General features: G+C 43.6%; 2 protein-coding genes across 3 annotated transcripts in view; both read right to left on the bottom strand.

Annotated features, from left to right (window-relative positions):
* piezo2b (piezo-type mechanosensitive ion channel component 2b) overlaps positions 1–24583 on the bottom strand; it is a 143091-nt gene that overhangs the window by 74301 nt on the left and 44207 nt on the right. For both annotated transcript variants that reach the window (XM_080439410.1, XM_080439411.1), the window contains exons 6-13: positions 22705–22999; positions 20822–21035; positions 11361–11532; positions 7558–7674; positions 6425–6466; positions 5149–5272; positions 4074–4279; positions 3043–3273 (exon numbers count right to left, since the gene is read on the bottom strand). In XM_080439410.1, coding sequence (XP_080295536.1) covers positions 3043–3273; positions 4074–4279; positions 5149–5272; positions 6425–6466; positions 7558–7674; positions 11361–11532; positions 20822–21035; positions 22705–22999 — 1401 coding nt within the window. The remainder of the gene's footprint in view (positions 1–3042; positions 3274–4073; positions 4280–5148; positions 5273–6424; positions 6467–7557; positions 7675–11360; positions 11533–20821; positions 21036–22704; positions 23000–24583) is intronic.
* LOC308093174 (serine/threonine-protein phosphatase 2A 56 kDa regulatory subunit epsilon isoform-like) lies at positions 432–1556 on the bottom strand (the record flags this gene model as incomplete). The annotated part of the gene is made up of 1 exon (XM_080439412.1): positions 432–1556. One exon carries the CDS (start codon positions 1554–1556, stop codon positions 432–434), a length of 1125 nt encoding a protein of 374 aa, XP_080295538.1.

Genomic DNA, 24583 nt, shown 5'->3' with positions numbered 1-24583 from the left:
CCAACTGAGGAAAACCAGATGGACATTTGCACATGTAGGGTTGGGTTGGGTTGGGATTCTTTCCATTTCTCCCTGAAACCGGGGGTGGGGCAGACATGGCATGGAGGGAGGTTGGTGGAGGGCCTGGTTTGTTAAGACACTGGTTCCCAACCTGTGGTCCAGGGACCCCCAATGGTCCTTTAAGAGTTATGGTGGGTGGTCCAGGGACCCCCAATGGTCCTTGAAGAGTTAGGGGTCTGCAACTCTGAAATAGTGCAAATGGCACCAAATGGACCCGTCTCAAAGTTAAATGAACACTGAGGATTTTACAGTGTAGATTGGGGGTCCCAAAGATTTAAAAAATCGTTATCAAATGGGGATCCGTGGCCTAATGCATATCGAACTGGAGGTCCTTGAAATTGAAAAAGGTTGAGAATAAGATCCCATCGCTCCTAAGGCCCCCTCTTCTCCGGGTCCTCCAGCTTCCCCCGCGGCTCCTCTCGCGCCTTCTCCTTATTCGTCCCACGTTGGCGGTCCGACTCGTAAGTGGCGGAGAGTTCTTCAAACAGGGTGCTGTTCATCTCCATGAAGGCCTTCAGTACGTTGAACACCAGCACCACTATGGCCTGGTTCCAGTGCTCTTTGGAGATCCTGTGCAGGCTGGGGAACATGATGGGCAGGATGACGCTGGCGTTGGCCTCGATCAGACTCATGATGTAATCGTTGTTCCAGTAGTAGAGTGCTTGCTCTGCCACCTGGAAGTGAGGGCTGGAGACACACCTGGAGATCTGCTTGAAGAGCGGCTCCTGGATCTTCACAAACTCTGTGGGCTCAATGAACTCGAGGAGGTCCTTCAGTTCGCCGAGGAACAACACCTCTTTGTGACTGCAGGTCTTTGGCCAGAACTTCAGCAAGCCTCTTATGACTGGTTCTGTTAGTGCTGGGTCTTTCTCTAGGAACTGTATGATGCAATTCACCAGATCTTGGTGTAAGAGAGACAAGCCCTTGACGGTGTGAAGGGGAATCAACACTTTGACCAGAAACTGCGTATGCTCCGCTTTCAGCGGCAGAGTAAAACCATTGATTATACTTGCCTGGAGCTCCAGCAGCTCAGCAATCCCATTGAAGTGCTCCGTCTCATAAACAAAACGTAGAAAAATATTATTGACCTGTTTTCGTATAAAAGCCCTCAGCCCCAGGAATCTGCCGTAGATCCTGTGCAAGACTGTCTGTAGACAGTGTCTCTCCCTTTGGTCCTCGCTGTCAAACAACCCCAACAGCTGCAGGACAAATGTCTGGTCTATGTACTTTTTGGCAATGCTGGGCTGGAATTCCTTACTCTCCAAGAACCGTATGAAGAACTGATACACCCGCTGTAAGTGTGGCCACGAGGCCTCGGGCGCCTGTTCATCTTCCTCTGGGTCAAACTCGCTGCTGTCGCTGGGCGGAAGGGTTCGGAATATGTTGCAAGAAACCATTTTGACCACCTCGGGGTAGGCCTGCTCCGTCAGGTAGCCCCTGCTGACGGTGACGTAGTCCACCAGCTTGTTGAGCGTGGAGCGCTTGCTCTCCTTCATCTTGAGGTCCGACTTTGTGTCCTTGAAGTCGTACACCTTGCAGCACTGCTGCAGCTTCCTCAGGAACAGCTCCAGCTGCTCCGGCACCAGCACGTCCCTCGGCGGGGGCTCGGCGGGTTTGCCCTGAGAGCGTAGCTGGTAGGAGCTCTGCTTCTGCTTGGCCTTCCTGGCCGACTTCTGCAGGGACTCGTCGGCCAAAATGCCCACAGACGTGGGCATTTTGGCTGCCGAGACGGATATAGACATGGTCCCTCTGTGTGTGCCGTGCAATGAGTGTTTTCTGTGTTAGGATAATGTGTAAACTATTCTACTTCCAGCTCGTTGCAAAGAGCCTCTACCAATATAATCATCTGACTCCCATTAAGAAACAGAATACGGTACAAAATGTTTACGGTAAGTCAAGTTACATTCCCAATATCGATTGCTTCCGTTCTCCAAACCACGAGGTTTTGATATGTTCCTTGGACCGTATTTGATTCAATGCTATATCTATTTATCCCTATTGTCAAAACGTATTACTGAATTGAGACAATGGCACAGATAACAGAGATGCATCTAACCTCAATTGGGCCATCTTGCAGTGGTGGACTCATCCCACAAGGAAAAGGAGGGTACAACCGATGTTCACTATCACAAACCCATACCATGCACGCATTGCGCTTGAAAGAAAAATGCAGACAGATTTATCTGGCACACGACAGCAATGACATCATTAATGGTGACGCCAGCAGTGTCCGAAATGTGTTTTTATGGCGTGCCTCTGCAGGAGTCGAGCTGCCTCTATCAGAGGGTCTGGTCTTGTGTGCCCGTGTGTCTGTCTGTGTGCCCGGAGCTAATCTTGCAAACCGCTGGACCGATCACCCCACAATTCTCATGCAATGTGCCAGTGCGGCACAAAAGTACCCACACTCATTTTACTTTCACACATTGTATAACTTTTTGAAATATTTAGGTCCAATTTTGGAGTCATACATCATAAATATGTCAGAGATGACTGACATGATGGATGACTGAAATCACAGGCTGGCCACATGAAGTCCGAGATCCACATCGGAGCCGCTCCATTCCTATGTGGATCCTGAGATCCACATGATTCAATGATATTTGATATATTGGCTCATACAGTCCTTTACTAGAACTCCTTATATAGGGGAGTAGAGAGAGAGTAGTGAATGAGTGAGTGATTTTGGACACTGGTATACCCTGCTAGTAAGTGATCAGTGTTGATTTTGACAGCAAATTTTGATTTAGTTTGAGTCATTAGTCTTTTGAATAAAAATCTACTGGATCACTAGTCTAGTTTCTATTTGTTGACGAAATTGTCATCGTAGCTTAGATTTTATTTAGTTTATTTAGTTTTCGTCAGTGACAAAAGGTAGTCGACGAACATTTAACGTCATAGTTTTAGTCGACGAAATCAACACTGTAAGTGATACTACAATCTTTGAACTGCCCCCTCCCGTTGACGGTGTCTGAAGTGTGATACCTTGCTCCCCAGGGCGCTGAAGGGAACCCTGGTGCTGAGGAAGAACCCCGGAACGGGCTCCAGGATCTCGAAGCTCCAGAGGTACTGCAGGACCAGCACCAGGTTGCCGTACAGCACCATGAAGGGAGACGTCAGCATGGCGTAGCGCCTCCGGTCCCTCACCATCCACAGGGTGCACGACCAGATCAGGAAGACAAATGTCAGCCAGCTGACGTAAGTGATGCTCCACGCCTATGGAAGGACCAAGTTCCAATTAGTAAAAAAACACACATGGATTATAGATTAGCCCATTTAGACCGGGAAAGAATCTGTCATTTTTAGATTTCTTTGGCTATTCAAAAATAGCAGATATACAAGCTCGTATGCCACGCTATGAGCTTGTATATCCGCTGTTTTAGAAAAAATCGTGAAAGTTTGTGCAAATCTTTTGAATATATACATTTTGAAAGCGGAAATATTTTACTCAAATCTTTGCTTCTGGGGGTTCTACAAATGTCTTCTAAATCCCAAAGTTTTTTTAAAAAACGTATGTTTCTATATCAGTGGTTCTCAAACTTTTTCATGTCAAGGACCCCCAAAATTATACGTATTTGGCCGCGGACCCCCATCTCAAAATATTTTGTAATAGAATCCCCCAGAAGCAAAGATTTGAGTCAAAAATGTTCCCTTTAAAAATATATACATTCAAATATTTGCACACATTTTCAGGATAAAAAAGAAATAGCAGATCTACAACCTCATAGCCGCGCTATGAGCTTGTAGATCTGCTCTTTTTGAATAGCCAAATAAATCTTAAAAAAGGACGCTTTTCCCGGTCTCAATGGATTAGAGTTTTTTTATGCACCTTATGCTGTTTTACTTTGATTGATTACATTTTAATTGAGAACCCTAACCCTACAAGCTAATAATGTGTTGCATCGCGAGACATTGTGAGCTTGTAGATGGGCCGTACAATGAAGTATAAAATAGTGGTTTAAGTGGTGAAATATATACATAATACGGTAGTGATTGTATAAAGGGGTGTCACTGACCATCATGGCTATGAGAGCACAGATGTAGCTCTGCTTCATGATAAAATGGAAGGCAGTGACCACAGCACTTGGGACCTCCTTCTTCTCCTTTTCTCCCTCCTCCTCCTCCTCCTCTCCCCCTTCACGCTGCTCCTCCTCTCCTTCCATCTGCCCCCCCTCCTCCGGGGGCAGAGTCACCTCATACACACAGTCATCATCCTTCTTCTCTGGTGGTGGACACACAAACTGCAGTGTCAGTATGCTGAACAGTCACAATGCACATACAGTCAAATCCAGTGTGTTGTTATAGTCTTATAGTGTAAAAGGGAAAGGGGGGTACTGTATTTTCCCCGGGGGAGGGGAAATTAGTTTTCTGCATTCACCAAGCTGATGGCTGCTCAGATGAGGTCTGTCACACGCGCGGGGCGGTTAGGGGTTAAGTGTCTTGCTCAGGGTCACTTCGACATACATACAATATACTGGGCGAGCCGAGTGTCGAACCGGCGACTTTCTGATTACCAGCAGACAGCCTCTCTACCCATTCAGCTATGGCCGCTCAATACAAATTGACCTGTAATGGTCCTATGTTTTTTTTCTGCTATTGTCACTACTTCTTAAAAGTTTTTTATTTTTTCAATTTGTTTTAGAATATTAAGGGATATTTCCCTTATTTTTGGGCGGTGTAGCCGCCCCTATAAGTGGGGTTGGGACACCTCATTAGTATTAGTTTCCTGCACTGTGATTGGCCCATTAGTACACCCCTAGCTGTACTGTGATTGGCTGACTCTATTGGCTGACTCTATTCAGCACTGTGATTGGCTAGCGAGACACATGATGACATTAATAACCTATAAATATGATTATGCACTTCAAAAAATCCATTTTTTTTGGAAGTGAGCTTCCATCACTGTGATGACCACACCGCCCACTTCACACTGGGTGTGATTTTTGAAAAATAAGGGATATTTACTCACAACCCATAAAAATTGGTCCGTGACCCAAAAATGGGGCCCAACCTACCCACTGTTTGGGAAACAGTGCTGTATGCAGTCTCATTGACACTGTGGGGGAGGGGGGGGGGGGGGTTACAACTCACCTGTGAAGCCAGTGGACGGGTCGGTTCTGTACTGAGGGGTGGAGTAGAGGTCCCGGCAGACCGGTCCGTTCTCAGTGGTGGTGGTGAGCAGGTCAAAGGACGTCCCGTTGGAAGTGTACACGCCCTGCACAGTGCATTAACACACTCGTATCATTGAGCGTATCACATTTATGCTGTCTACGACGTAACACACCACACCACGCTGGTACAAAATGCTTATTCGAGCATGAAAAGAGCTCGTCAAAATTAACTGCCCCCCGCTGAATGAATGCTGACCACTACTTGGACAGTGGCCCTGAGCTAACAATAAGCGTTTCACACTGCACAGCGATGCCAATTTCAAAGTGCGTTTACGCGTCTTTAGCCAAAGGCTACCCTGGCCAGATCGAGGCATTGACCCAGACCGTTTGCGCTTAAGGCCGGGGAAGCGGGTTAATTGCTAATATCGTCGCTGTCGGCCGGAAAGCTTGTATGTCCGAAACCGTTACTTTTCAGGAAATGAATAAAAGAGCCATGTGTTCCAATGGATCCAATGTAGTTATTATTTAGTCACAAGCTCTTATTAATAAATATATAATTAATTAATTAATTAATATTTATAAAACCCACAGACAGACTTAATCAAAATGGTGTCCCTATTTGTTCCCAAAATAGTGAAAATCAACTAGCTCACATTGGGTTACATCGGCAACGTGTTGTGAGCTTGTAGATATTGCTATTTAGTAGTATGTGTTACTTTATTGTGCAGGTGTAGACGGTGTGCGGGTGATTTTATTGTATTCTAGAATTATGGATATCTCAAACTGAAGCTTTGCTTCAGTTCCAAAAAGCAATTTGGGGGCTCAACGATGTACTGTGGAAAAAAAGGATTGAATTACACTACGCACTAAAGTCCCGAGTGTTAATTAACGGAGAGTTATTAGACTCTCAGAGTTAACTTAACACTCTACGTTTAATGTGTTGGGGCGCTGGACCTCACAATAGACTAAGAATGTGAGGTGTAAAACTCACTTTAAAGCCCTTTCTTTGCTTGTATCTTGATCCATGAACGAGGGGGAGGGAAGTGAAACTCCAAATAAGCCCGTGCAAGTCTGTAACTCTAAGAGTGAACAAATGGAACCAAATGGACCCTTAGGATCCTACAGTGTAGATTGGCGTCCCGGATATTAAAACATGGTTATCAAATGGGGGTCCATGGCCTAATGCATATCAAACTGGGGGTCCTTGAAATGTGCTGTTCTTAAAGGCGTAACGTCCAGACAGAGTGGACACCCACCTCGACGTTGCTGAAGCCGTCCTGCGTGGTGGTGGAGAGGAGCTGAGAGAGAGAGAGAGAGAGAGAGAGAGAGAGAGAGAGAGAAAGAGAGAGAGAGAGAGAGAGAGAGAGAGAGAGAGAGAGAGAGAGAGAGAGAGAGAGAGAGAGCGCATGCAAGACAAGACAGGACAAGGTGTGTTATTGATGAGCTGGAGGGGAGGCCTCGATAGGCAAGAACAAAGAACAACAGCACTATTCTGTAAATCGAGAGCATCACTCATCGGTGTCTGTCTACACACCCTAAAAGCTTTTAAAGCTCAAGAGGTGGCTGTGCGGACCTGGTTATGGGAACAAGGTCAGAAAGTGCGTGCGTGCGTGCGTGCGTGCGTGCGTGCGTGCGTGCGTGCGTGCGTGCGTGCGTGCGTGTGTTTGTTAGTGTGTGTAGAGTGTATTTGCATACACAAGCACAGACATATGTACTTGTATGTGCATTGATGTGTGTGTGTTTATATGTTTATACTGTATGTGTGTGGAGGGATGTGTGTGTGTGTGTGTGTGTGTGTGTGTGTGTGTGTGTGTGTGTGTGTGTGTGTGTGTGTGTGTGTATAATTGCATGCACAAGCACGGACATACTCGCATGTGCATTAATGTGTGCGTGCATATGTTTATATTGTATGTATGTGTTTGATTATATTTGCATATACACGTATGGACATACTTAATCTGCGTATGAACTGAATTAACCCATTAAAACCAGGAGAGCATCTGTATCATTTTAAATTTTTGCATTGGCTATTCAAAAATAGCAGATCTGCAAGCTCACATCGCGGCACGAAGTGACGCGCTGTGAGCTTGTACTATACATCTGCTATTTTTCAATATTTTTGAAAAACCTTGAAAGTGTTCCAAAGAATGTTGAATGATTGATTTTTTTTTTACACAAATCTTCTCTTTTTGGGGGGGGGGGGGGGGTCCATGGCACAAAACATTTTCAGAACGGGGTCTGCGGCCAAATATATGTCAATTTGGGGGTCCTTGACATGAAAAGGTTTGCGCACTATACTGATTTAGAAGGCATTTGTAGAATCGGCCTCAGGTCTTAATGGGTTAAAGCCAGAGGTTGAGCTTGTTTTCCTGTATGACATAATAATTACATTCTTCTCGTCGGTGCCCCGGTGGGCCTTCCACCACAGTTGTCTCTTCTTGTCGGCCGAGCTCGTTCCATTTCCTACGCCCTCCTCCCCCTCGTTCACCTCTCCCTCGTCTCCGTCCTGAGAAAACAAAGATAGACACTTTGCAGCTTAGACAGTAGATATCGTCGCTGTCGGTCAGAAACCCCTTATCTCCATGTTCTAACTTTTTGTGTTTTTTCGTAAATGGACGCCCTACTTGATCATACTACCGCGTCACACACAACTGTCAAAAGTAGCAGATCTACAAGCTCGAAACGCGGCGCGAAGCGACGCGTTTTGAGCTTGTAGATCTGCTACTTTTGCTATTTTTTTTATTTGAATCCTGAAATGTAACATATGAGGACATACGAGGTTTCCAACCGACAATAGACGATATATATCTTCCCCGCCGGGATCTCTGTTCAGTTCTTTGTTGAACAACACAAATGACGCTCTCAAGAAACAATGTTTTTAATCAGCTCGTCCAGAGAGAGTGTGTGTGTGTGTGTGTGCTGCCCTGTGTGCGTGGGCTGTTTCAGTGTAGGTGTAGGATGACAAGAACTTCAGAAGAAAGCTATCAACTCAAGGCACTTGATAAAAATTTGCTAAAGAGAGTAAATGGCATGAAATCTGGTCAACTAACGACGGGGTGAACGTAAACAAGTTTCCATTGGGGCCTTGCCACCTCTCGGGGGCCTCCAACCTCTACAAGCTGAAGTGTCCTGTTATCTGTTTAAACCATTCAAACCATTACAAGCAAAATAGCACAGATTTAGTGTGACACCAGAGATGCACTCTTATGAATCTCCTTATTTGTATGTAACAGAATTATGTCCTCGTCTTTTTAGAAGAAGCATCAATTAAAAACAACTATTAAAAAACTACTTTTCTTCAATTAAAAACAATTATAACATTTTCTAAAATGTTTCATTAATAACATTTCCATAAATATATAAACATATTTTTTAAAGAAATGGTGAAAATAGCAGATCTACAAGCTCACAACGTGCCAAGAAGCGACGCGTTGTGAGCGTGTAGATCTGCTATTTTCACTAGTTTTGGGGCGCAAACGGGCACAAACGTCTAATTTCTCTTTAGGGTCTTGAGCTAAAAAGTGTGGGAACCACTGGTTTGCTCTGCCAAGCCGGACGGACTGCGGGGGATTCAAACCGCTAGACTCCGCGGTGCGGGCACTGGACAGGTCATCTAGCCCTGGGCCATCTGAGCTCCGGCTTGGGTCAAAATGACACTTTGTTCTGAGTGAGCTGCTTTGTGAAGCCTTATCTTTAATATTGATCACACCTGTCAGGTTGGGATTTACATCAAAATCGTTCATTGTTATTATTGTCTTCTAAAGTGTAAGAGCAGATGGGAAAAAGACAATACACCGCGCACACGCACACACACACACACACACACACACACACACACACACACACACGCACACGCACACGCACGCACACACGCACACACAAACCTCCCTGCGAAGGGATCAATAATGCATACAGCCCCAGCAGCTCCATCGACCCCTCTATAAAAACACTAATCTATAACTCTATTACAGGAGAGAAAAGATAGGGCTCTACCGGTCCGTGACCTTAGAATACAGGGGTCTTCTTGATAGTTCAGTGTGCTGTAGCAGTGACAACGCTGCTCTCTCAGACCCCCACACACCCGCTGACGTCCAACAAGATTTCTACGCGAGCCTGAGTGACCACATGGCAAATTTGTAGTTTTAAGTAACAAAAATTATACTTGATACAACAGTGGTTCCCAATTTTTTTTGCTCAAGACCCAGGGCCGGCCGCTGCTATAAGCAATATATAAGCTGTCGCTTTTTATTTTTATTTTTACTTTCATATTGTAATTATGTCATGTATCTCCTATCCAACAACTAGCGTTGTTATTTTAGTATCCAATAAAAAATTACAATGATTTTATAATGAGGGTGTTTGGGGGGGGGGGGACCAAAAAAAATCTTGCTTAGGACCACGAAAATCCTAGGGCCGGCCCTGTTAAGACCCAAAAAAGAAATTACATTAGACGTTTGTCCGGGACCCAAACTAGTGAAAATAGCAGATCTACACGCTCACAACGCGCTGTGAGCTTGTGGATCTGCTATTTTCACTACTTCTTAACTCATTGATGATGATGATGATGATGATGATGATGATGATGATGATGATGAAGAGTACAGGCAAACATCACGTGATCACAACAACATCAAGATGGTTTAGTTAACGTGTATAGGATTTATAAAAATACAAAAATCTCTGCTTTCAGTTGCTTTTTGGCGAAAACAAGCTACATTGAACTGCCAATAACTATGTTAACAGATTATCGTGACGGCACAATTTCTTTCTCCGATTTAAAGCGATCGGTGGGTGGATTGTTGTGAAGAATAATATTCTATGATTTTTCAAAGGTTAGTGAAAACGCTCGGAATCGCTGGCAAAGGCAGCTATAGATGATGTTTTAACTCTGGCAGTCAATGAGTCAAGTTTTTTGTTTAGATTTGTATTTATGAAATACTTTTGAAAACATTTTGAATAATTTTTAATCAATGAAACTTTTGTTTTAACTTTTTTATATCTTTTGAATTAATAATAATCATTTTTTTTAATGTAGGAAATGAAAAAAAGGGGACCCACTGTTTGGAAAATAATTCTGGGGTGTACATTCTGAAAAAATAGCAGATCTATGAGCTTGTGAGCAAAGATATTTGGTGTACAGGGGGAAAAGGAGGGGGCCTAATATAGACCCCTGAGGGACACCGGTCAACAAACTAAATAGGATTTAAGTGGGTAATTCATGTGATATTGTATGATTCAAATGCAGGCCATGAGGTAGCGTTTGAAACAAACCCTAACCATGACCAAAAGCGTAACCTTCATCCTAAAGTCCCAATTTGTGATGCAAAATGGGTGACCCCACCACAAAACAAAAGTGCATGTTTTTATTTGCTCTAATTTATCGACTCGGCTCTAGACGCTAACACTATAGACAACAGATAAGTTATATTGTAAAATATATTCGCTGATATTTGATAACTTTCACTGGGCATCTGTAATAGGTTCAGTAGGTTTGTAATATGTGAGTGTAAACATTGGAGTAAAACCTAATTCATGATGGTGTAAGAAAATTCCATCTACATATTTTCCACCAACAAATGAAACTGAGTATAATAATATAACATCTGATCGTCTATTGGTCAAATGTAGTCTAATGCAATTTATGTTTGTTTTATTTCAAGTTATGTCACATTGATGACCACCTATGAAATGGAAGACATCTGAATGTAAAGGAGAAGAGAGAATGGGAATGGAGACAGACAGACAGACAGACAGACAGACAGACAGACAGACAGACAGACAGACAGACAGACAGACAGACAGACAAAGACTAGTCTGGTGTAGCCTACTATTCCACAATCTCCTAACGGAAGAAGGAAGCCATCATTTGTTCGTCATTTCCTTTCACAAAAATAATATTTAAAACATATCTTTAAAACATATTTTTGAATTCCCATTTCTGCTTAGCAGCAAGCAACAATTTGAACTACGGTAATTAGATTTACAGTAGGACAAATTTACGCCACTGCAAAGATGAAACGGAAGCGGGGCAGCCACTTTGCCCCCGGATAATTTTCAGAGCTTCCGTGCTCCAGACTTCATGACGGAAGCGTTTGAAAATCGTGGGAGGCAACAGTCTGGCTCGCGAGACTAGAGACAGACAGACAGACAGACAGACAGACAGACAGACAGAAAGACAGACAATGTCCTCACTGGCTGGTCGATGGGTTCTTGTAGCCAGAGACGGATCAGCGTGGCCAGAGTGTAGTAGAGCAGCAGCAGCATGATGGGGTTGACAAAGTGGTGCCACCGCAGTTCCTGATTCACCACAAGCTTCCATGTCCTCATGCAGTCAGTCTGAGCAATGGTGGAGATCCCAAACACACTGTGAGGAGAGAGAGAGACCAGAAGACAATTTACAATTTAGGCATTTAGCAGACACTCTTTATCCAGAGCAACTTACAGTAAGCGAGTTAAACACCTACATCAAATACATAGACACAGTGTAGTGCCTCGGTAATCTAGGATCGTAGGTAAACCAAGAACATAGCATCAGTCAAAACATTATAATATCAATAAATAATCTGTACATAGAAACTATAGAAACTATAGGATGCCAGGTCAACAAATGAACCCAGCATCTGTCTAAATAACATGTTATCTAAATTACATTTTAACCTTTTCATAGGACTGCATGGTCGTCAAGGCTAGGTCAGGTGGAGTGTGAAGAGGTGAGTCTTCAGATTACGGCGGAAAATTGGGAGTGAGTCTGTAACTCTGACTGCAAAGGGGAGTTTGTTCCACAGTTTGGGAGCCAGAAGGGAGAAGAGTCTGGGACGTGTGGAGCGTTGTCCCGGAGACCATGTTAATACAGTGGATCTGGGGCTCGCATTTTCATGTCAAGGAACCCCAAATTGATATACATTTGCCCGCGGATCCTGATATGAAAAGATTTTGTGCCAAAAAGCTCCCATAAGAGATTTGTGTTTCAAATTAATCCACATTTTTCAAGATTTGTGTAAATGTTTTGAAATAGCCAATCCACAAGCTCACAAAGCATTGCGATGCAACACGTTGTGAGCTATCTTATCTAGCCTATAATTTGATGACCGGCCAGTCATCAAATTATTGGCAGGAATGCGACAAAAACAAAACAATCTCTGTGAATTCAAGGCTTCATGGGCTGTGAAAATATATCACTTTATTGGGTGAACTGCTCCTTTAAAGGCATTAAACTGTTCCTCTGTTTGCTGGGGACCGCCTGGAACACCCTCATGGACCCCTGGGGGTCCCCAGACCCCATGTTGAGAACCAGTGCAGTAGCGGATGTACTAGGTCTGCACAAAGCCATAATCATTGCTCTTATACCAAAGAACATCACACACATTTATTTTGTTATTCCACAACATAATGTCCAGCTACTGTAGCAGCATGAGCAACTCTCAAAAAACCTAGAAACTATGCCAACATTATTACTCTTAACCTTCTTTGACAATAGACTATAATTGGCTGTACTGTGGTCAGTTCTCAACCAGAGAATGTGCTTACCTCCGTAAAAGTCTGATCACAATAGACCTTTTTCACAGCAGCCATATTGACATAAATAGTTGTGTAATGTTCTTGTGTACTTCCTTCACAGGTGTTACCAATGATACTAATTAAGGTTGCATTCCATTCAGGTCAAACAGAGTCAGGGTGCTGCTATTGTGCATGTTGGCTCACTGGAAAGGCTCTGCTAAATGGAACACAGCCTTAATTAGTATCATGTGAAGAAACTAAGTAACATACATACAGTAAAGGCACAGTCACACAGGGGAGGAGCCAACGCATGCCAAGGAGTCGAACACATCAATTACCCACGTTATCTGGGCTGTGCCGATTTCCTGGTGTGTACAGTAGTTTGTGGGAGTGGTTGTCTCACTGAAATAAAACTACCACCGATTCCGAAAAGCCTTGGCCCTAGTATGGCTGCGATATTTCCTACAGTTCATGTATTCCATACAGTACACACTACAGCCATAGATCACTCCCATGCCCTCACGGGTAGCAGACTCATCGCGGCGGCATAAAAAAGTTGTCGTGCTCCGTGTGCACTCACCCAATAATTAATTGCTGTTACTTGGGGTCAGATATTGTCCTCTACTTTCATATCCATTTGAAAGTTCTGGCAGAAAACATGTGTTTAGTCAAATACTGTATGTCCACTTTTCCCACGAGTTTCATACGGACCCCTTTCTCCTACACAACGAGCCCCGAAATGATTACTGGACTGAACATATTATGAAAACTTCCTTTGGTGAGCACATAGGTATGGGGCACAACAATTGACAGGTGTGATTAATTACCCCACGCCAATCGCAACACACTGATTTCGAACCCATACTGTAGATTCTATAGAATTCTTATTGCTATAGCAATTGTTATATCGCTTAATTCTGCTTGAAAAACAGCTATATCAATCGAAAATGCAGGATTGGGTGCGAGATTGGGAATGGGTAGTTACACGGTGTGTGTACGACTGATGTGGCACCTTTAGCCCTACCTTTTTATCATTTGAACGACTTGGTCTGAAGTAATCCGTCAGAGGATTGGACTGTTCTCACTGAGAAAGTGCCTTGTATTGCATGACGGACTGTGGAAGGTCCATCTACAGTACAAAACTAATTATCGATTTCAGAAACAATGCCAGGATGGATGCAGTAATCTTAGAGGAAATGCACAGTAATACTTCTGAAAGGCCTACAGCAGTGTCATATTTTCAGTTAACTCTTAAAACACCTTTGTACACACACAGGTTTTAAATCATTACATTTAGCCTGTTTCATTATCTCCACCAGGCCAAAGTCGTCTGGGGATGATTATGTTTTCACGTGTGTGTGTGTGTGTGTGTGTGTGTGTGTGTGTGTGTGTGTGTGTGTGTGTGTGTGTGTGTGTGTGTGTGTGTGTGTGTGTGTGTGTGTGTGTGTGTGTGTGTGTGTGTGTGTGTGTGTGTGTGTGTGTGTGTGTGTGTGTGCGTGCGTGCGTGCGTGTGTGTGTGCGCGCGCGCGTGCGTGCATGTATGAATCCAGAGCAGATAAACATGTACAACATCTTACAAATGTTTTATATATTTGATATCAATTGGCTATATTTGGCTTTCAAATTTGTGGGAGTAGTCTATGTTACAAAACACATCATCCATTCAACCCCAAATTTGAATCACATACAGAGGGGCCTCTACACAACGCAGAGTGAAAAGCTATATCACTTTGTACCATTGGGGCCAGCACAAATGTGACATATATCACTGTTTGTTGCAGAAACATGATTATTTTAAAACCAAATTAGGTATACATGATCTTAAGAGTCATGACAATGAGCATCAAACAGCGTTTTGATATTCCATACTGTTTGCCTGTAATTGACTTCAAAACTGTGTGAACTTCCTCAGGAGGTGACAACTGCAATCGCCACCTGGCCTGCGAGAGGATTTCGGGGACTGCTCCGCTGGAATATTTTCATGGAGAGTGAAGTCTGCCCACTGCCCAGCGCAAGTGATATTTTGGCCACGGGCTGCAGCGGGAGATCGGAGGTAACACTCCCACCACACACCAGCCGACATCCATTAATGTTTACGCATTCATCAGTCACTCCATAAACATTATTATGATGACAGCCCCAGGGTATCTATTTCTCATTAACGTGGTGTCACGGGAGGAGACGCAGGACTGCTTTATTTTGCTAAACAGCAGTGTGCGCGTCTCTACTCAGCTGCGCTCTGCTCGGGCCCGGGGGTTAAATTAAAACCCTGATGTGATTGGTGTCATTCAACAACGTACGGCAAACAGACAGGCTATTTATCATTGAATTCATGATTGAGGTTTTCGTTTAGGATATATCTTTATGGCTAGAATTTAAATTTAAAATATATTTTTCTTTTTTTTCTTCCCCAGACACATTATAGTTGACAGGCTGTTACGAATGCGGTCGTATTTTTGTTGTATTTGTGTATTCGTGATGTGTCTGTGTCAGGTATTGGGTCTGTGCCCTGTGTACAGTATGCAAATAGCACGTGCCTTTCCCACGCTTATGATAGGCGAGTGTGCTGTGTAGCTGTGTGTGAATCCACGGAGATGATTGGTGGGGTAACTTCACATGTTGGAGAAGTTTCTCTTCTCTGCCAAAAAGGACAAATCTCACGCTAGAATTGATAGGGTACCCTGCTTGATAAATCTCACGTGGGCGTTAGCTGATTCCTGGCGTCAAATATAAGCTGGTTTGTATACTTCATCGATAAATGAGGGCCACCGTACGTGCTCTGCGTAGGGCACCTTTCTACAGTAGTTCTCACTATTTATACTTGTCTGCTATTTTATACAAGAGGCCCCCCAATCTGCACAATATGCTGACATCAGGTTCTTACCAATGATGCTTTTATGTGTATGTGTATTTTTTGTTTTGATTGTATTGCTGTATTGTTTTATTGTGCTTTCTGCTTTGGCAATGTAAACGTAAGTTTTCTCATGCCAATAAAGCCCTTTGAATTGATATGGTCTCTACTATAGGTTCACTTTGTGCCTGTGGATGGAGACATTCTCTCTTCTCCGAGTTGTTGTGGAGTCTCTCCTTGCCATAGGCCAGGGTATCTCCTATCTCTGTTTTTATTTTTTGTACTTTCCTAAGAGTAGACAAGAGGCGCCTCTCTAGGTAGCTTTATGACGGCTATACAGCATGAGTGTTATTGTGTTTATCCCTAATGTCTGTGTAAAAATGCCGGTCAAAATAATATGGTGTTTTGTATATTTTGTATGTGATGTAATATTGTAATGTCTGTGGGACAGGGTATTCAATTTGTTATTATTGTCAGGACTGATTGATTGGCTGAAAGGCCACAGGTGTGGGACTCATCACACGCTGAATATATGCTGTCTGTGTCTGCACTATTCTCAGTAAGGTCTAAGGACGAGTCTCCCGGCTTGAAACGTTACCAATAAAGAAACAACCCACGATGGGAGCAGTATTCTGTATTGCGGATTTAATCGTTTTTTCATGTTGGATTTTTGATCCAGCACCCAGCCCAGAAGGACAGGATGTGCGTGCCTTTTGCCACTGTGTGTGTGACACCTTTTTCATTGCTATTTTATACAATCAATAGCTTTAGAGATGAAGCGCTGCTACTGAAATCAGCGTTGACTTTCTTCTTCGATGCTATACTAAACGCTGACTAACTCTCCTTAATACACTGGAAAATGTGAACTGGCGTTTTAAGCCAACCAGCACATGTGTTGCGACACCGACTGAAAGGAATGTGAGATGATGACGCTGTCCCCTTCCTGTCCGGTAAAACAAAGAAGGTCGTGTACCGCACAGGAACTGTACCAAGGACAGCCACTGTTGGAAAAGCTTCAGAGGCAGAGAGTGTTTTCTAACAGTATACCATGTGGGAGAGTCAACGCCCCCCTCCTGACACACCACTTCCCGAACGGCTTCTCCTCCAGCAGCTGGTGGAGGCCGGCCTGGCAGGCGGGTCACATGACTCGGGGAGTTCCATTGTGAGGTGGTGGTGGTGGCGGCCAGGGTTGCCACGTCCGCTTATTATAAGTGACTTTGGGCTTGTTCTTCTGTCGCTTGTAAATATTGGTATAGCTGCGGGTTGATTCTAAAGTGTAGTTCCGTATTTGGGCTTGGTTGGTTCCTAAATGTTGTTTAAACCAGTGGTTCTCAAACATTTTCATGTCAAGGACCCCAAATTAATTTGTAATTGGCTGCAGAACCCCCCACCTGAAAATGTTTTGTGCCAGGGACCCACATACAAATTGAAGCAACTTTTAGTTGTTAAAATGTTTCAAAAATATTCACCAAGATTTTTTGAAAATAGCCGTTCTACAAGCTCACAACGCGTCGTATCGCCACGCGTTGTGTGTGAGCACATTAAACAATGTGCTCATGTGGCTTATGGTCGCTTCTTTTGGGCTTGTTTTCATAGAGCTGGTTGCTTATTTCTCTTACAAAATCTGGCAACACCGGCGGCGGCGCGTCAGGAAGCGAGGTGGAAGCTAGGCGTCTCAACACTCTCACTCAACGCTGGCCCCCGTGGCAAGGCCAAGCCACTGTCAACAGCCACAATTAGGGCAAAGCCACTGAACCGGCCTATTGTTCAATAAGGGACCAAACGTATTTATGGCGGAGTTTCCTTCTTGAGCAGCCCGGGGTGTTGCGGAATAGGAAACATGGGATGTTGGAGGGAGGGCTACTTTTATCAACAGATTGCACTGAGGAAGACAGAAATACCTCAGAGCAGTGGAAAGTGGACGTTAACGTACAGTATAGAGGAAGAGAGCAGACGCTGAAATAGAAGGCCTATTCATCTAATGAGCCATCAGATAGGAATCAGCCACATGGAAATGCAAACGTTCCAGAGTTAGCCTTAAAGAGGAGCTAGTATGTTAAGAAACATGTTACAGGCCTGTTACCTGTCTGCCTAACACACAAACACACACACACACACACACACACACACACACACACACACACACACAATCGCACATAGCACCCCTCACACACCTACAGATACTATAAACATACCACCGGCTCAGACACTTCACAAACATAATTATGCACACGTAAGTATACACGCACGCGCGCGCGCACACACACACACACACACACACACACACACACACACACACACACACACACACACACACACACACACACACACACACACACACACACACACACACACACACACACACACACACACACACACACACACACACACACACACACACACACACACACACAGCGCCTTCGAGCACCTCAAAGTGTGATATGATGAATGTACATACTTTGCCTATCTTACTTTCTTTACCTTCTGCTTAGTGCTTACTATTGTTTCTATTCTTAAAAAAATATTTGTTATCGTTGTTATTGCTGCTACAATGTTGAGGAACCAAAAGCAAAGAACTATTGTGTACTAGTCCTACAGTATATGAGATGTAACAATAAAAAAAATCTTTAATCTTGAACATAAAGAGACCAAGAGAGCGTCTTTGGTTATTTCTCCTAATCATAATCCACAGTATTTTCACAATTAAGTGCCAGCATGAGCAGAACCCATTAACTCTGAACAAGTTTGTTTTCCGATGGTCGACTTGTCAATGCAACACAGTAATCAGTGTTTATCAGTGATGCCATCTCGCCCATCTAGCAGGAGATTGGGAGTAGGGACCAGCAGGGTTTATCCAAGGCAGTCTAAAGCTATACATAGACGTAATGGCATTGGTCCTGACACACTGCAGCACAGCTTTCAAATGAGAGCCCATAAAATCAATATGGCTCCACAAACGCCAAGGGCACAGGGGGGGAGAGAGAGAGAGAGAGAGAGAGAGAGAGAGAGAGAGAGAGAGAGAGAGAGAGAGAGAGAGGCAACAGTCAGGAAAACTATGGTGTGATGAGTTCCAAAAAAGCACAATGAACCATCATTGAAAGTTTTGTAATGGCTAAATGTGGTACAATTCAGAAACAAGCACTTACTGTAATTCACGACCAGCTGTGACCAGCTTTCGATTTATCTAGAGATCCATTTAGATTCATGATTAAACTGTACATGTTGCATGCTCTCTCAGCCAATCAGGAAACAGGGGTATCAGTCAAGAAGAAGAAGAAGAATGTTGATATTTATTAAGTCCGTGGGAAATTCAGTTCCAGCTTCACCCAGCTGATAGCTGCACAGAGGCACGCCCAGGGGTTAGCATTTAGGGGTTTAGTGTCTTGCTCAGGGACACTTCGACATGTATACTGGGCTGACCGGGAGGCAAACCGGTGACCTTCTGATTACCAGACAGCCTCCCTATCCAGTAAGCTACGGCCGCCGCCCAAACGGTTTTACATTATAAAAAATGTGTACAGTTTTGGGGCGACAGACAGACCAGCCATCACAGTAGTTTAAACTAGCTGCTTGGCCTCAGTTTAAAAAAAAACTGCTGAGACAACAGTATGCATTCAAAATCACGTTGATTGGGTTGCCAAACACTGAATGGACATTAGTTTATTCTTTTTTTAGAGGTACTTATCTTTCCAGCTGCAATTTCACGCTTCTGTGGATTTTTTATTAGCTATTTGTGTATAGCATCATCTCTAGCCTCTATTTCTAACATGCCAGAATTTACACTCTCTTTATACAGTATCCTGCTATAGCAGAAGAGACCCATCTGTAAACATAACACTTTGTAGTGGTATCAAGAGCCTAGTTCTCAACTTATGTTGTGCGCCGAAAATAGTCGATGTTGCAACACGTTGTGAGCTTGTAGATCGCCTATTTTCGGTGCGTGACACTCGATGAAGTACTGACCCAGTCTTCAGTTACTTGCTATCCACGAAAAAGCTCTTCACACAGAGCATGGGCAAGCATGACTGTTGTTTTCCAGTGCCCCATTGTCGCTAGACTCGACCCATTGTGTTTAACCGCCACCACCACAAACGGCTACGCTCTCATGCATAATATAACAACACCACTATCCTGGCCCTCTTATTAGCTGATGAATCACGTCTGGTAGAGAGAGTGATACATGGACTCACCAGCTGCGTTTGCCTTTTCTACGGGCCCTGTTGTTTTTAACAATGATAAATATTTATTGCCGTTTAAACAAGCCTGCCTCGAGTTTCGCATATCCCCGAGCTAAAACGTCTATGGTTTGTCATGTCATTGAGCAATGTGTTGCAGTTATGCAATGACATAAAAACTTTGCACTGATGTCCTGCCCCATGTGTGCCATTACTGAATTTACAATCTGTGTCATTTTAGATTTTAGCTGTTATGAGTTTGTTTCACGATTTTTTTGAACTCAAATCTTTGCTTCTGGGGGTCCAGGGAACAACACATTTTGAGATGGGGGTCCGCGGCCAAATACATATAATTCTGGGGGTCCTTGACACGAAAGGATTTTGAACACCGCTGATATATAGCAACTAAGTTTTTCAGAAAACTGTTAGGATTTAGAATACATGAAAGAATCGGCCTCAGGTCTTAATGGGTTAAAAGTGTCTGTAGCAGAGGCCCTGAACCTACTCACTCACTGAAAGTTACACTGAATACGAAAGTTACTTCAAGTGACAGCTCATAACTTTTTCTTTCTCCGAAAGATATCGGGGGACGGTCATGTGGTATCTGGTGCTGAAAAATAAATAAAACATATTTGGATAGCGCTCGCTGTAAAGCTAGAACGAACAGAAGAGCAAAGCTCAGAAGGTGAGGAAAGCTTTGGGTGGAGCTGGGGTTGGAAGATATACGTATAGGTGGCGCTCGCATTGTTTCTGCTGGACACAAAACACAGTCAAAACTGAAAAAAATCTGACTCTGCTGAAAGGGAGATATTTCTGTACATGTTCCAAAAGAATATGGAAAAAGCTAGCACATGTCAAATTTCAGGTCAAGTAAGACAATACCTTCTTCAGTGCGTTTAGGCTCGGTGCCAAGCATTTTTCTATTGCAATGTGAGCCAAATAAAAAAGTTAAATGTCAGTATTTTGTCCTCCTTGACCTGAAATTTGACATGTGCTAAATCTTTCATATTATTTCGGAATATGCTCGCCGGATATTGGATTTAGCAGTCCACTGAGAATCCCACCGTTGAAGCACAACCTCCTTCTCCAACTTAATTGCCAATAAAAAGTGATTACAGCTCGTATCTGACCTGATGAAGCTGTCATCTGGCGAGATGGCCTCCTGGAAGAACTGGAACTGGTACAGGTAGAGGACGACGAGGTGGCCGGCGCTGAAGATGGCCATCAGCACGCACATGCAGCTGAAGATGAGCGTGTCGATGGTCCGGCAGAAAGACCACCAGGTGCACAGGAACAGGAAGGTGAAGAAGTAGACGGCCGAGGTCAGCGACGGCAGCATGATGCCTGTAGGTGCACAGGTGTAGATACAGATTTACATGCTGTAGATCAGGGGGTTTCAACTGATTGTGAACCAGGGACCACCACCCAGACTAAGAATCAACCTGGGGACCGCTGTTGTGGTGGGGATACACTTGATATGCATCCCATGTCTATAATGCATTATACACATACTTATAATGCATTATAATCTGCTTAAAACACTGTATAATTATAGTTATAAGAACTCATAAATACTCAATGCTTTATAACACTGTTCAACCAATGGTTCACGGACTACTAGTGGTCCGTGGCATATTTAGGTCTGCAGGCGGTCCATAAAAAAAGAAAAAGAAGTAAATACATAAATTGTACGAAAAAGGGGACTCCTGCACATCCAAAAAACCCCGTTGGAGGTGCAAGTCTAGTCAGCAGGCATATAAATTGTAAAAAAGGGAATAGACCTTCAAGGAAGGGACTGCACACTCCAGGGAACAGATGGACAACTTACTACTGCATTATAGTATTTTATTAGCACGACGCGTTTCGCCGTGAGCTTCGTCAGGTGCTATACAAAAGTCCATAAATTGTACCTTTGTTAAACGTATTAAATATTTTAACTAATAATACTTCTTAAGTCCATCAAATTTACAAAAGTATTTGATTTAATAGGTGTGGTGTGGGGGGAAAAGCTTAAACTTAAATAAGTTTAAGCCCTTAAAAAGGGCTTGATATAATTCGTTGCACAATACCTCCCCTTCTTGAGATTCTAACTCCCTATTCTGTGGAACTTCTTGACCTCCGACTTCCCAGTAACTGACAACTTTGATGTGTCATCTTAGGTGACCGGGTCATTTAGTGCACAGTTTCTCAACTAGTGTTCTATGGCATGATTACAGGTGGTCCATGTCTGTCTCTTCTTGGCTACAGTGGTGGACAGGGACAGAGTCCTATGTCATTTTCTGGCTCCGACCTTGCCCTGTACAAATTCTTCAGGTATGCCAGTGTGGAAATACCACTCTCACAGTGACATGTTGTAAAAGGTAAAAAATATTTGTTTTTTGCTGTAAGCTCTGTGAATTATGTCTACAACTCATCCAGAACTTCACAAGTTTTTCATATAATGTGCCTCTTGACAGAGTCAGTGGACATGTCAATGAGCTGATCCTCTTTTGTATTAAGTACTTTTGGAATTGAAGCATAATAAGCCTCGTCAAATGACCACTGATTGATTGATTGATTGAATACTTTATCAGTTTATTAGATGCTGATAGCATGATGCTATAGATGCACTTACGTAGATACAGATTTATATGACGCTGATAGCATGATGCAGTAGATGCACTTACGTAGATACAGATGTATATGACGCTGATAGCATGATGCAGTAGATGCACTTACGTAGATACAGATTTATATGACGCTGATAGCATGATGCAGTAGATGCACTTACGTAGCTACAGATTTATATGACGCTGATAGCGTGACGCTATAGATGCACTAACGTAGATACAAATTGACATGACGCTGCTAGCATAATGCTGTAGAGGCACATGCGCAATTACAGATTTACAAGACAGTGCTAGCCCACACATTAAAACAGTCAAAAAGTACTCTAGTGTGTTTTACAGGTAAAATATCATGACTAAAGGTTTATGTCCTTTCATAGCAAAAAACTGCACAATGAACCACTGACCGGTCAGACCCAGCAGGGTGGTGACCACCACCTGTCCCGCCGTGGTGATCAGGTTGCCGATGATCTCCTTCACTTTGGACGCCATCCCTGCCACCAGCCGCAGAACCTTCATCTTGGTGCTCTCCACGGCCTCCTCTTCATCCTCCTCCTCCTCTTCGTCGTCCTCTTCGTCGAGCTCCTCTGCCTCCTCGTCCTCCCCGGCCTCATACCCGGCCTCGTAGTCCTCCTCTAGCAGGATGTTGTCGTCCATGCTCAGCTTCTCCTCCTCCTCCTCTTCATCCTCCTGCTCCTCCTCCTTGGAGAACATGGATTCATGTCACATCAGTCAGTCGGGTAGCACATACTGTACATCAACTGGACAATGCCCATTATGTATTGCAGCAACAGCCAGAGATGGTTCAGTCTAGGGATTTGTTTGGAGCTCGTTTCGTTTAGGCACGGGATTGGTGTGGTTATGGTCAGGGCAAGGATCTACGACAGTGATTCTCAACCTGTAGGCCGGGGTATTGCAAGTGCGCCCCCAAATAACTGGCAAATTACTATGATTTTAATGATCAAATGTAAAACATAATAATAATAATAATGTCAAGGTATTTTTTCTTAAAATCTAGAAAAAATAGTTTTTAGTTTCATTGATCACTGATAAAATGATTGATTGATCATTAAAAGTCATGTGGCCCCGGGGCCACAGTCTTACAGCGTGTCGCGGGTTCGACTCCCGTTCCCGACGACCTTTGCTGTGTGTCACCCCCTCCCATCTCTCTCCCCATTTCCTGTCAGCCTACTTTCCTCTCTAATAAAAGTAGAAAACGCCCCAAAAAATATCTTAAAAAAAATAAATAAAAAAAAGGTCATGTGTCCCGCCCATCTGAACACTTAACACGACGGCAGAAAGGTGGTCAGACGGTGCGAAAACTTTAGAAGATTTTCAAGTGGATCCTGATCCAGAAAAGGTTGACAACCACTGGTCTAGTCTAGGACGAGGGCTGGTAACTGAGCTGCACTGACACTCAGCATGGTGGGTATTGTGCTACTCCCTATGCCCTTTCTAATGCCCAGCGTACCATTTCTATATGCAGTGGTTAATGGTGCTCTGCTTGTTGGCAGAACTGTCCATGGTGCTGAAACCTTTTATAGAGGCCTACAGGTGATGCTGTGCTTCAGCCCTGTATAGCATATCATCGCTGTCCAGTAGAAAACTTGCATGTCCAAAACCATTACTTAAAGTACCTGTGTTCCAGTGGTTCCTCTGTAGTTATCATTTAGTTTCAAGCTCCTGTTAATACTTTTCATTGGTTCGATATTCATAAAACCCACACTTAACCACTTTCACTTTCACTTAAAAATAAATAAAAAAAAGGAAATGGCATACTGTATCTACAAGCTCACAAACGCATCGCGACGCATGCAGCTTTGTGAGCTTGTAGATCAGCTACAGCTATTGCTACTGTACTTCTGCACGACACTCTTCTTCGTCTTGTATGACGAAGAAGGCCATTCATTTACGAGACAAAAAAACCTAACATCACAAAAGGTGACATACCGTATAGAGATACTGTTACAGTACATGCACATGGACTGTAAGTACCCCAGCTGCTCTCTCACCGGCCCTTGAAACCAGAAGCTCCTCAACAGCGTTTCCCTACACTTTACAGTTTTTTTTGTTGTCTTGTTGGGAACAAACACCCTCCCCTGTCCTTAGGCACAACAACATATATCTATAAATATAATATAAATATAGCTATCTATACATTCTAGGAATCTCAGTATGTATGTCTGTCTGTCTGTCCGTTAACCTACGCATATCGCGAGAACTGTTCATCCAAACGACTTCACACTTGCCGTAGTATTGCTGAGGACCTATAAGGGAGTCCAGTGT

Source organism: Gymnoscopelus braueri (assembly GCF_963280865.1).
Source record: "Gymnoscopelus braueri genome assembly, chromosome: 10".
In the NCBI taxonomy this organism is placed as follows: Eukaryota; Metazoa; Chordata; class Actinopteri; order Myctophiformes; family Myctophidae; genus Gymnoscopelus; species Gymnoscopelus braueri.
This window is presented reverse-complemented; position numbering and strand designations above follow the sequence as displayed.